At 38.3% G+C, this 14,371-nt stretch overlaps 1 protein-coding gene and 1 pseudogene across 1 annotated transcript; one reads left to right on the forward strand and one right to left on the reverse strand.

Annotated features, from left to right (window-relative positions):
• On the reverse strand, positions 3,019–6,374 carry LOC104786878 (annotated as a pseudogene).
• On the forward strand, positions 11,650–13,895 carry LOC104789253. The gene is made up of 8 exons (XM_019245289.1): positions 11,650–11,721; positions 11,798–11,881; positions 12,033–12,182; positions 12,363–12,415; positions 12,460–12,571; positions 12,907–12,960; positions 13,119–13,265; positions 13,524–13,895. Exons 1-8 carry the CDS (start codon positions 11,650–11,652, stop codon positions 13,893–13,895), a joined length of 1,044 nt encoding a protein of 347 aa, XP_019100834.1.

Below are 14,371 nucleotides of genomic sequence, written 5' to 3' on the forward strand. Positions count from 1 at the left end.
TCCGTGCGCTGTCAGATAAAGTATCGGAAGGAAATTGTGATCCACTACTTGTCCGGAGAAGCCCACACATGGTGAAAGGGCATGGTGAATCGCATGACAAACCAAAATTGTTTGTGGGGAACTTTTCGTGGCTTATTCCTTGTGAAGTACTTTCCACAAGAGGCCATTGACCGCCTTGAATCGGATTTCTTGGACTTGCGTCAGGAAGCTTGGACGATACGGGAGTATGTGCCCGAGTTCAACCGTCTCAAGAGGTATGGTGTTGATGAGATGGAGGATCAGCAGGTTTTGATCCGTCGGTTCTTGCGTGGCATGAGAGTGGATGTCCGCAACCGATCATGATACGTAACTATGGGAGCTTTGCTAAGTTGGTTGAGAAGGCAGCCATGTTTGAAGATTGACTAGCCGAGGAATCTCAGCAGCACTCCGAAGGAACCTCGGTAAAGCTGGTACCGCAGGTAAGGTCCGAACCAGGTACTAGATTGAAACATACCACGGGCCGACTGAATGGTACACGGGTGTGTCCGACCTGCCGTAAGTGACACTTTGGGCAGTGTCAACGCCTCCTGGGCACGTGTCTTGTATGCGGAGGAAAGGACAATATGGCTTGTAGCTGTCAACAAAAGGGCAATGACGCTCGGGGGTGCTACCAGTGTGGCCAAAATCCGGACACATTCGACCGAACTGTCCACTGCTGGTAACGCAGAGATGGAAACGGGCAAGCGAGATGTTACCATTGCTGCCACCGCTGAAGCGACCAGAGATTATGCCTAGGATGTACTCGATCGCGGACTGGCAGGTGGAAGCGAGCACTTCACGGTAGATCATTGGTAAGTCTTGACACTTGCCTTAGTGAAATTTTTGGGTAAAAAATTGTGTTTGTGTTTGGATAGGTTCTTAGCAAGCAAGAATTTTGTAGGGACCATACTCATGGGTGGTGTAGAAATTCATGTGATGTTTGATACTTGACACATTGTTTTGTGTGCCCAAAGATGATTGGGAAAGGTGGATTTTAGAAAGAACCCGAGATAACTTTGGGTTGGTACAAGCAGTGATGATGACCTATGGAGTGGTCCGGAACATCTCGGTCATGAAATGCGGTATGGACATGCCGGCATATTTGGTCATATGCCGAGTAAAAGTACACGAGGTAATCTTTGGCATGGATTGGCTTGGGAAACCCATGGCACACTTGGACTGCCACCGTGGGTGAGTTCTTTTTGAGACCGCTAAAGTAATGTTGGAATATCAGGGCATCAAGCTGATTTCAGGAAGGTTGTTATTCTCGACAGTTCAGGCTGAACAGATGATCAAAAACAGATGTGAGGCTTATATAGCTTCGATCACAATAGAGGAAGTAGGTATGGACATGGGACCCCAGGACATACCGGTGGTACGGAAGTTTGAGAGCGTCTTCAAACCACTGTTCAGACTGCCACTGGCACGTTCGGACCCATTCACCATTGAACTGGAACCAGATACGGCTCCAATATCCAAAGCTCCGTACCGGATGGACCTGGTGGAGATGGCTGAGTTAAAGACACAGTTGAGTGAGTTGATGGAGAAGGGGTTTGTGAGACCAAGCAGTTCACCATGGGGTGCACCAGTCCTCTTTGTGAAGAAAAAGGATGGTACCTTTCGTTTTTGCTTTGACTATCGGGGATTAAATAAGGTAAAGGTTAAGAATAGGTACTCATTTCCAAGGATAGATGAGTTGTTTGACCAACTCCGAGGAGCGACATACTTCTCAAAGATCAATTTGGCCTCGGGTTACCTCTAAATTCTGATAGAGGAATCGGACATCCGGAAGAGAGCCTTTCTGATAAGGTACAACCATTACGAATTTGTGGTCATGCCGTTCAGCTTGACCAATGCACCCACAACTTTCATGAAGCTCATGAACAATGTATTCCGTGAATACCTGGACGAGTTTGTGATTGTCTTTATAGACGATATTCTGGTTTACTCAAAGAGTGAAGAGGATCACGGTAAACATTTTAGGAAGGTATTGGGTAAGCTGAAGGAACAGAAGCTGTTTGCCAAACTCAGTAAGTGCAGCTTCTAAAAAAAAGAGATTGGGTTCTTAGGACATGTCGTGTCGGACAAGGGAGTGTCTGTCGATCAGGAAAATATACGGTCCATTACGGAATGGCCTAGACCGCAAAACACCTCGAAAATAAGAAGTTTCCTAAGACTGGCCGGGTACTATCGTCATTTCGTGAAAGGATTTGCAAGTATGGTCCAGCCACTGACCAAACTGACGGGAAAGGACGAACCGTACGTATGGTCGGCCGAGTGTGAGCAGAGTTTCTCGAAGCTAAAGAACAAGCTTATGAGTACTCCGATTCTGACCTTACCAAAACCAGATGAACTATACGTCGTGTACATGGACGCGTCCGGACGGACTAATGCAGAATGGTAGAGTGATTGCTTATGCTTCACGACAGTTAAGGAAGCATGAAGCAAACAACCCAACCCACGACTTGGAGATGGCGACCGTAGTGTTTGCACTCAAAATTTGGAGATCCTACCTATACGGTGGGAAGGTGCAAATCTATATAGACCACAAGAGTCCAAAATACATTTTACTCAGCCGGAACTAAACTTACGACAATGTAGGTGAATGGAGTTAGTTGCCGACTATGATCTAGAGATTAGCTACCATCCGGGCACTACAAAAATTTTATCGTATAGTTATGAAAATTTGTATAGGTGTAACACGTTTTACGTAGCTAAATAAAATTTGTTACAGTTTTGAGATAAAAAAAAATTTGTAACTATTTGGTTGTTGCAAAATTTCTCTTTCATAGCAAATTGTCGCAAATTGCCACAAATTAGATACAAATTAATATGAGTAACACCTAGCTTCAAAATTCCGTCGCTAATTTACTCACAACAAGCTACACAATGACTTGACATAAACTTGTTACAAATTAACACGTTATGTTTGTGGCTTAATAGTAACAATGGTAAGGACTAAGGATTAGTTTTTGGATAATTTGACAAATTAAACAAAAAAATACCAAAACTTTATTATATTTATAGAAAACAATGGTACAAAATATCATTACAAAGTAAAAATGTAATACTAAAAGTTCAAACCTTTAAGAAAAGTAAAGAATATCTAAAAGTAACAGTTCGTAAGGAGTAGTGTTGAAGCAGACAAATTTTTGTCATGATACAACTTTGGAACTAATTTGCTCGGTAGAAAAAAAAAGTTGGAGTACAACGGACAGTATTTTCCTCATAACAAACACTGCTTTCTTCTCTGACCCGATCAGCCAATGTCATGGCAGCAATTTTCCGTGGTTGTGTACAAACAATCGACTCACCAGCAGCAACTCTAGAATCAGCAAGGAACTGAACCAACTGAGTGCTCTTCCCTGAACCAGTTTCTCCAATTGTTATCTGCAAACACCATTAAAATGAATTATTACACACTCAAACACAGATTCATTTAAATACGGAGAAAACTGAAACTTAGCAGAAAACAGAAACTACTACTAGACAAGACACCATCATAATAACTCAGATCACTGAGGATCTGATTTCCTGTAATCAAGAGTCAAAGACTTTGAATCGCACATTTAGACACTAGAAGCTGATTCTCAAATGTTCCCAAGCTGTCAACGATAACTAGAAAGGCATACGAATTTCAAAGATCACTAAGTCAAATTTGAGAAATTTTAGAGATACATGTTCACCATGAATCCGCTTCTAGTGTCTAAATTTTAGAGATACCTGTTCAAAGATAACCATCCTTAATGTCGTAAAGCAAACAAGGTAGTCTAAAAGCACCAAAACCTAAACACAAGAGTAAAAAGAAACACAAACCATTGCAGCCATTCTTTTAGTTGTCAAAATGTAACAAACATGAATAAGACCATAAAGAATCTCAGCAGCTGATTCCACCATTTCATTCTGTTTTATTTTTTTTTGTAAACATCTCACCTAAATAGATCCCCCAAAAGAATAAGATACTCAGGCCAAAAGTTTCTAACTTTTAGAATGTAGTTTAACAAAAGGAAGAGGAGTCACACTTACTGTGGGAAGATTCGGCATCTAAAATGAGATTAAGAGCATTATCATAGTAAGGAACTTGACCACTTAATCCACAAAGATTGAAATCATCTTGAATATAATCTTCATCGACTTCACAGAAGAAATCATTGCCTCTCAAATTACAAAACCAAGAGATCCACGATGTATCATCACCTTCCGATCCACTTAAGAACAATGCAATTAAAATTAAACTACCACAACAAAAACCACAGATATGAAAGAATGAAGGAAACGACAAACCATCGGGAAGCTGAGATTTAGCAGTGGAGGTAAATGTGAATGAAAAAGGATCTTTGTCTTTAGAAGTGAGAACCCTAGATATGGTGGAAGCTGAAGACTTCTCTAGTTTCTTATTGATACATCGTCGATTCGTTTCCGATCAATAGCTCCACCAAGGATCTCCGATCTCGACGACCCACCACCACCACCTCCTCCTCCACAAGGTTCCTTGTACATAATTTGATTCCTCCAGAATAACAACTCAAAATTACATGGAGAGTCTTGTAAGGATGATCGGAACCTTGCGGTTGAGTGCATTAACCAAACAGTTGGAACCGCTAGGCTTGGGGGCCGCAGACCAAGCGGATTTGTTGACCAGGGTATGGATCGCACAAAAGAAGGTTGTTCAAAATTGACAAAACCGAGTATGAAACCTTAAACAACGAAACCATCTTGGTAAAGGGACGTGTGTGCGTCCCCAAGGAGAAGGAATTGCGGACGAAAATTTTTAAGGAAGCATACCAGTCCAAGTTGTCGATCCTCTCTCTATTTTTCCCCGAATTCATACTTCTCTATCTACTTACCCATCAAACTGGGTTTACACCGTTTTGGATCTAAACCTAATAAAAACAAATGTTAAACCGGTATAAAATCAATTTATACCTAAAAATCAAAATTGAAAAGCCTAGAATTTATCTCACCCAAAACCTCTCTATACTCGAATCGTCTTGGTTCTGATTAGCATCAAGAGACTCAAGCAGAGTGGTGTGGTACTGAAGCACATGGATCACAGCGTTTGGAAACAGCACGTCGTTACGGTCACAACCTCTGTCTGAGCAAACGACGACGTTTAATGAGATTTGTTTGAGGAAACGGAGGATCAACGGGAGGTAACCGGAGACGACGGAGTTTATCAGGAGATTCACCGCAATTGCTTCTTTTTCTGATGAACGGAGAGAGAGAGAGAGGCCAATAAGCCGGGTTTAGAAGAAGCTCGATGCTTAGTAACTCGATTTCAAACGGAACCTTGACTTCTCCGGCAAAAGTTTTGAGATTTTCCTCTGTGAATCGAAGCTCGAACTCGTCGGAGACTATTGAAGGAGGAGGAGCAATGTCTGTTAATTTAAGAGACGATGCTCTGTTTCTTCTTCTTCCACCAGAAGCGAGTTCTTGCATTAGAGACGACCACTGTCCTCCGTAATCAACATCGAAATCGATAATGTGGATCCGATCAAACCCTGAATCGTTACACGGTTTTGTTAGTATAGTATAGAATTCGGGGGGAAATAGGCGGAGGATATAAGTCCGAAGGAGAACTGGTAAGAAGTCAAAGATCGATGGAAAACTGGCACGATATGATAGTTCCGAGGGATAAATAGTACGTCGGTCCTCCGACATGCCAATGGGTTTAAGCTGAGAACCAAGTACTGGGTGGGCTGTTGCAAAGTCCACGCACTTCTTGGACCTATTAACAAAGTCCACGCACTTTTAAGGAAGCATACCAGTCCAAGTTGTCGATCCTCTCTCTATTTTTAGAGTGGGTGTCAGGGAACTTAGGGGATTTGTCAGTTCGGTTTGATGTTCCTTGGGCTATCCTATTTGTTATATGTGTGTGGTGGGCGTGGAAATGGAGGTGCGGTAATGTTTTTGGGGTGGTAGGAAAATGTAGAGACAGGGTTCAGTTTGTGAAGGATATGGCAAAGGAAGTACATCGTGCAAACTTGGCTTGCCGAGTGCTGTCTAACGAATCAGTAAGAGTGGAGAGACAGATCACATGGGTTCCACCTCGGGAGAACTGGTTTAAACTGAATACGGATGGTGTCTCGCGGGGTAATCCAGGTTCTGCTGCGGCTGGAGGGGTTATTCGCGATAGTGAAGGGTGATGGATTCATGGGTTTGCGTTAAACATAGGATACTGCACGGCCCCATTGGCGGAACTATGGGGGTGTATTATGGTCTCTATCTCGCGTGGGAGCGCCAGATCACTCATGTGGAGTTTGAGATAGATTCTGAGTTGGTAGTTGGGTTCTTAAAGACAGGGATTTTGGATTCTCATCCCTTGTCATTCCTAATACGTTTGTGCTATGGCTTTCTTTCAAAGGACTGGTCAGTCCGGATCACGCATGTGTACCGTGAAGCTAATCGTCTTGTAGACGGGTTAGCAAACTATGCTTTTACTCATCCATCAGGCTTCCAATTGTTCGATGCTTGCCTGGAGGATCTTCTTTCTGTTTTGATGGAAGACGCTCTAGGGGATGCGATTGCCAGATGTGTTTGTTTGTAATTTTTCTTTTAATTTCTTAGGGAGGTTTTGTCTCCCTCTGTCTCACCAAAAAAAAAAGAACAGAGTGAAGGACAACATATTATTTTATAATTTATTTACTATAATTTGTGACGATTTCTCTTGAAATGCACTAAGGTTACAACATATTTTGTTCCAAACTTATAGCAAATTTGCTACAAAATTATGTTAGTATCTATTTGTTATTATCTTGCTACGTTTAGTAACTATTTGCAACAAAACATATTATCTAATAATTTGTCACTAATTCGTAACTTTGTGTAGTTAATATTTGTTATTAACTTTTCCGTAGCAAAAACCCTGGCTGTATAATCAAATTTCTCTAGTGGGGTAAAGCAAATTTAGTGGCAGACGCTTTGAGTCGAAAAAGGCTGGCCACGAATGTGGAAAAGGACATGGAGAGTCTTGTAAGGATGATTGGAACCTTGCGGTTGAGTGCATTAACCAAACAGTTGGAACCGCTAGGCTTGGGGGCCGCAGACCAAGCAGATTTGTTGACCAGGGTTTGGATCGCACAAAAGAAGGATGGGGATTTGATAAGGTTGTCCAAAATTGACAAAACCGAGTATGAAACCTCAAACAACAAAACCATCTTGGTAAAGGGACGTGTGTGTGTCCCCAAGGAGAAGGAATTGCGGACGAAATTTTTTAAGGAAGCATACCAGTCCAAGTTGTCGATCCACTCTGGATCGACTAAATGTATCAGGATCTGAAACGGTACTACCATTGGGCAGGCATGACAAAGGACGTATCTAAATGGATTGTGGCTTGTCCGACGTGCCAATGGGTTAAAGCCTAGAACCAAGTACCGGGTGGGCTGTTGCAAAGCCTATCGATCCCTGAATGGTTTTTTGAAACGATAACCATGGATTTTGTCACGAGTTTACCATTGTGTGACAAAAGGATGCCATATGGGTAATCGTGGACCTATTAACAATGTCCGCCCACTTCTTAGCCATGACCAAAAAGGATGGGGCCGAGCTGTATGTAAAGGAGATTGTGCAGCTAGATGGGGTATCTGCTAGTATAGTGTCGGAACGAGACACTTACCTTAGGGCTTTCGAAGGCCCTACAAAAGCGTTTTGGGACGCGAATAGAAATGAGCAGAGCTCATCACCCGCAAACGGACAGACAGTCCGAACGGACCATCCGGACACTCGAGGACCTTTTGCAAGCGAGTGTGATGGATTGGGGCAGTGAATGGACGGGTTATTTACCCTTAGCAGAATTTGCCTACAACAATTGCTTCCATGCAAGTATAAGCATGTCACCGTATGAAACATTATACGGTAGACCTTGTCGTACGTCCATGTGTTGGACACAAATGGAGTAGCGGAGTGTGTATGGCCGAGATTTTGTAGAAGAAACAACTGAAAAGATTAAGATTTTGAAGATGAAGATGAAAGAAGCCCAAGTTAGATAGAAGATTTATGCGGATAAGCGTCGGTGGGAATTAGAATTCCAAGTGGAAGACATGGTTTATCATAAAACTGTGAACTACAAGGGTAGAGACCGAGTTGCGCTGAATACTAAGTTTATCCCACGGTACATGGGACCGTACCATATCCTGGAAAGGATAGGGACAATGGCGTATAAGTTGTAACTGCCACCGGCAGTGGCAGCCTTCCATCCAGTATTTCATGTTTCTAGATGTGCTAAGGAAATGCATAACTGGACGGGAGAATGTAATCTCTAAACCTCCACCCGATCTATAAGCTAACATGACAATCATCGGGCAACCGGTTTGGATAGTTGGTGTTAAGCTAAGGGGTCCGCATAAAAAGAAGAAGGATAGATTGATTCAGGTTGTGTGGGATTGTGAAGGAGTAGAGGAAACAACGTGGGAATCAGAAGAGGTCATGAAGGTGAACTTCAGGATGTGGTTCGATAAGAGGGAAGTTCCACGAAAAGGGAACAAAGATTCGAGGACGAATCAATCCTAAGTGGGGGAGAATTGTAACACCCCGTGCTGGGCGACCCAGCGGTACGTGTAATGGTACGTGTGCGGTACGGGTAATGGTACGTGTAGTGGTATGACGGGGTACGAGTAGCCGTACATAACCGGTACGTGCGGCATTACACGTAGCAACAAACGGTGGTACAGTCAGACATTGGCCATGGGGTCGATAGGATAAATGGATCCAAATGAGAATGGAGAGTTCGAGAATACTAAAGTGACAGTAGTGAACAGATGTTTGAATTGAAGAAACGGAATCCCAATTTTACAGTGATTATTGATGCAGGCATGTAAGTTTCTGGATTATATTGGGTAGTGAAGTTTTTAGTGTAAGTGACAGTACGAGTGACAGTACGAGTGATAGTGAAGTAGGGACTGTCGAGTAAAAGGTCGCATCGGGGAACGGTGGATCGGACCAATAGTACAAGGATGGATCGACATGACAATGGGCTGATGGATGGCCCGGGAACTTTGGAATCTTTGCGAAAGATTTAGGCCGAGTCATGGAAAAAGGAACTCAAGAGAAATGAAAACTCGCGGAAAAAGCAATTCAGGTAGGGTAAGGATAGTTTCGAAAAAATAAGGAAACTTGGGGCACTATAGGGCTTATCGTTTTGGAATGTCCAAGGCGGTTTAGTCGGTCCTATATATAGGATTATAACCCTAAGCTCTCGAGAGAGCACCGCATAAATATCCTTAAGCCGCCGCGAGAGAAAGAGAGGGAGAGAGTTCCGTCGAGCCTTAAATCCTAAGTCATAGTCGAGGGAGAGATCGGTAAGTGATCCTCCAACCTTAGTCTGTCGATAGTTATATGGTCTTAGCATCGGATGGTAACGATGGCCGATATGTCCGTGTTTGAAACAGGACCGAATCGGAGACCGTACGTATAGAACATGGGAAAACCGAGAGTTAGCACCTAGGATCGAATCCAAAGGCGAGTGTGTGATTGTGGCTAAGTTCTTTGGTCGATCTCTTGACCGATGGTTTATTTAGTCTTGATTGCTTGCTTGTCTTGGTTAATGTTTTTATTGCAATAAATCGATGGTTGGTCTAAACGATTTGGACAACTATCCTATTGGTTATTTGACATGCATGACTTGATTGAATTAAACCTATGTTAGATTGAGATTACTGAACTAAGATTGGTGAGACGAGATGACCGCTCCACTAAGCAATTTGCTTACGCCTCCTTTTATGGTCGCAGGAAAAGAAAGATCCGATGATCAAAACTTATGTGGCTGACCAGCTCGCATGACGGATGCAAGGAAAGGAGAGAATGATGGTTTTGGGTAGTTTTATTTTTGGTCTAATATTTTAAAATGATGTATTAGCCCTTTTTTTTTTTGACAACGATGTATTAGCCTATTTTCATGACTTTTGTTGTACTAAAACCCTATATTAAATTTGGATACATGTTTTAAGATTTATTTGACCCGTTTTACTTAACCACTATCACATATTGTTTAATGAATGAGTTAAAAATCGATAGGCCCTAATTGTATTAACGAACATGTAGGAGTTGGTACAGAATTTTAGGGTCGGGATTTTACGGTAGCATTAGGCATGTCAATTAGGGCTAAAGCCCGCGGGCTGGCCCGACCTGGCCCTGAAAAATATCAGGTTCGGGTTTAAATATATATGTCCAGAAAAAATCGGGCTTTTTGAGTTCAGCCCGTTTGGGCTATAGAGTTTTTCGGGCTTAGCCCAACCGGGTTCGGGCCAGCCCGAAAAGCCCTTTAGCAAATATATTTTTACATTTTTGTTAATATTTTTGTTTGATTGCAATATTTGATTAATAATTTATTGTAAATAAAGTTTTAAACTCTAATCCTAGTTTTCATATTTACTTAATAACTATAACTAATACTTTAAAATTTTTATTAATGATATTTTATATGAATTATATATTTGTTTATTTGCTTAAAGTCTCAAAATTTAATTTAGTTTTAAACCTTTTCTATTAAATTAAGTTGGTTGTAGTGAATATAGATGAGTTATTAAAATTTTGTTTGATTTTTTTTATAGTGCACCTTCAAATACTGTTTTTTTAGGCTTATAAGTTTGAATTTTTGATCGGTAAAATAAGCCCGAAAAAGCCCGAAAAAGCCCTGTAGCCCTGTTAGGGCCGGGCTCGGGCTTTGAAATATAAGCTCGGAAATATTTCGGGTTGGGCCGGACCGGATTCAAAAATATGTGGGCTTTACCGGTTTCTGGCCGGACCGGGCCGGGCCAGCCCGATTGACACCCCTAGGTAGCATTCTCATTTAGAGGACCATGTGGACATTTTCGTATTTGATGATTGATGAATTTTATATATGTACCGACCAAACCTAAATCAAATTACCTAAAGAAATTAAAGTGGGCTAAACTATTTTTATATTTTGAATATGTAAGGCCTCAACTAATTATGATTATCTAATGAAACTCTAAAATAATTTAGATTTTTTTCTGGCAAAAAGATATAGGCTGAAATTTTTTTTGACTTTTCTTTCCATTTTCTTATTAATATTTCTGGTTGCAGAGAAAAACTATGAGAAATACCCTAAAATAACACTATACCAAGTTTTATGGACAACTATAGCATACATTCCATAAATTTCCAAAATAGCACTATTTAAAATATTTAAAATTAATTTTTAGTATTTGTTTTTTTATGTTTGGGTTCTCAATTTCACATTTAGGATATAGTTTTGAGGGGTAAGGTTTAGTATTTTGAATTTAGCATTTAATTTTAGAAGATTAATTAGTGCTATTTTTAGAATTTTAGAGATGTTGTGCTAAGTTTGGAACAATAACTTATTTTGGTGCTATTTTTAAGAATTTTCCAAAAACTATTCTTATATAATTTATCAGTTTGACACTTTTAGTAAATTTGTAAAAGGTGAAGTGGTATGATTAGCAACAAATTTGTTATTGTTGACTAAAAATGATTTTTTTTTTGACAACACAAAAAATGATTTTTCTTTGAATAATATTTTTTTGTATCTCACACTTTTGGTAAGTTGATAAGATGTCAAGAGAGATGGCTAACAAAAAATTTATTACCCGTTGACTCAATTAGTATATATAACAAGAACTTCTCAGTTAGATACATAAGTAAAATTTAACAATGGCTTTACATCTAGTGCTTGTTCTTTCTTTTTATATGCTTTTAACCTTGGGGGCAAATGGAATCATGGCTGTGAGATTCTATAACTTCTACTTCTTTTGTCCATTCTTTATATTGATTACTTTCAATTTGTCAAAGTAAAATTTAGTCGGTTTTACAGGATTTTGATTGTGTGGATATATACAAACAACCCGCTTTCCAACATCCACTGTTAAAAAACCACAAGATTCAGGTTTGGTGGTTAAATATTTTCAATCATATATGTATAAATATGGCTAACGATGCCTTTATTCAATGCAGAATAATTTAATATAGAAGAGCATATTTCATGCTATAATTCTATTTAGTCAACTTAATCTTGTTATTTATGTGTTATGTTATAGGAAATTTTCATTTCAAATGAAAGCCATAGAATAAAAAATAAGTATCAAATAAATGATCAAAGTTGTCCAAAAGGAATGGTACCAATTTCAAAGCAAAAAAATAAAACTGAAAGCGTTCATCTTGACACGTTGGAGTATCCTGGCCAACATGTAAATCTTCTTTTTTATCATGCTTTTATTGTAATATTTATTTCATCCTATATAATAACATTTCATAGTATTCATAGCACAAAAAATGATTATACGCAATCACGTTTTTCTTTTCGTGTTGTAACTATAATATATGTTATATTTATTTAAAGTGATCTTCCTTATTTTTGGTGTATACAGTTTGCAACAATTGAGACTGTATTGGATGGGACCATCTATCGAGGAGCAGAAGCTTATATAAGTCTTCATAATTTAACTGTACAAAATAATCAATACAGTATATAAGTCTTCATAATTTAACTGTACAAAATAATCAATACAGTAAAAGTCAAATTTGGTTAGAGAATGGACCTCAGGATCAACTCAATAGTATACAAGTTGGTTGGGCGGTAAGTTACTATAAAACTTATGAAATAAAATGTTTGCATTATACAAGGTCATTTGATTTAACACATGGAAATAAAACTTATAATATATATATATATATATATATATTTATATATTACATTTATATAACAAAAGTATATGTAAATATATTTGATTATGTTTATTGCCTTGTATTAAGTAAAAGATCCCTTCAGACTGTAAAATAATTATCCACAAATATAAAAATATATACTAACTTATGGTAATCCAACATTAGTAAATTCGACATGAGATGTTGGAGAGTATGATTATACTTTGTTTAAAATAAATATTTTCATAAATTTTGAATTTTATACAGGTGCATCCAAGATTATATGGTGACAGTTTAACAAGATTTACAATATATTGGACCGTGAGTGGATTAATTATTTTCTTAACTATATTTCTTGATACATGGCAAAAAAAAAATATTTTATTATTATAAACAATCATTAAAGTCAGACCATTGGTTTTCTTTTACCTTTTTCTTACATTATTTTTAAAATTTTATTATATTTTTAATTTTATTAGGCAGATGGCTATAAAAAAACTGGATGCTATAATATAAAATGTCCTGGATTTGTTCTTGTTACTCGAGACCTTCATCTCGGAACAACGTTTGATAGATCCTCTGTTTATGGTGGTACAACTTATTATTTTCAACCAAAAATTTTTCAGGTAAAAAATTCCCTACTCTATATATAATAAAAATTTTATTTGACAAGTATGATGGAATATTTTTCTTTATGATAAAATTTTTTTTAATTTCAACTATTTTGTTCATGCTTCAAAATACTCTAATCCAACCTCTTTAATATTTCTTGATTTTTTATTTCAATGTAGTTTTTTTTAAATGTTTTTTATTCAAATCACATATATATTTCTAAATTTAAGAGATTTCATTTAATGACTTTTTTATGTTTTGATATTTAATAGGATGGCTTCACCGGAAATTGGGCATTAAAACTATTTGATGAAATAATTGGATACTGGCCAAAAGAGTTATTTACACATTTAAACAAAGGAGCTTCTTTGGTACGCTTTGGAGGGAATGTGTTTACATCTCCTAGTGGAATTAGTCCTCCAATGGGAAATGGTCATTTTCCAGTTATTGACTTTCAAAAATGTTCACAATTTTATTCTGTTAGAGTTAAGAATTTGAACTATCAAAGCGTTGATATTGAAGAAAAGAAAATAAGACGTTATGCTGATTCATACCAGTGTTATAGACTAACATATTGGGGATATGTCAAGAGCAGTGGAGTACTCTTCACTTTTGGAGGACCAGGTGGAAATTGTGGCGCTTGATGATTTATGTCCAATATATGTATCAACAAAAGCTATTTCAAATGTATGAATAATTGAATAAAAGTTAATTAAGCTATATCTTTATTGCATTTGAAAATTAGTTTAGGTATTCAAAAATATATATTTAAGGATGAACAAAACAAAAATTTAAGTAAATTTTCAAAACACAAAAGGACTAACGAACTTTAAAACATACATTGATGTTAGAGTCGGAATCTGATGGTAACTTGACGAAAGATCAATTTTGGAGAACTAACTTTTGAATTTCATCTCTTTTGATGATCGTTTATCAGACAACAAATGGAGCTTCATGTTTGACACAAAAGGTTTCATTGTCTTAAATCAGAAACAAACAAACATGACCATACACCATCTTCAACCAACTACTTTGCTTAGTCCAATCATGACCATACAGACTAACAATATAAAACTCATCATCTTCTTATTCCATGATTTGGCTTCACCTAAACCATCTT

The sequence above is a fragment of the Camelina sativa genome, chromosome 5 (genome assembly GCF_000633955.1).
Source record: "Camelina sativa cultivar DH55 chromosome 5, Cs, whole genome shotgun sequence".
Lineage (NCBI taxonomy): Eukaryota > Viridiplantae > Streptophyta > Magnoliopsida > Brassicales > Brassicaceae > Camelina > Camelina sativa.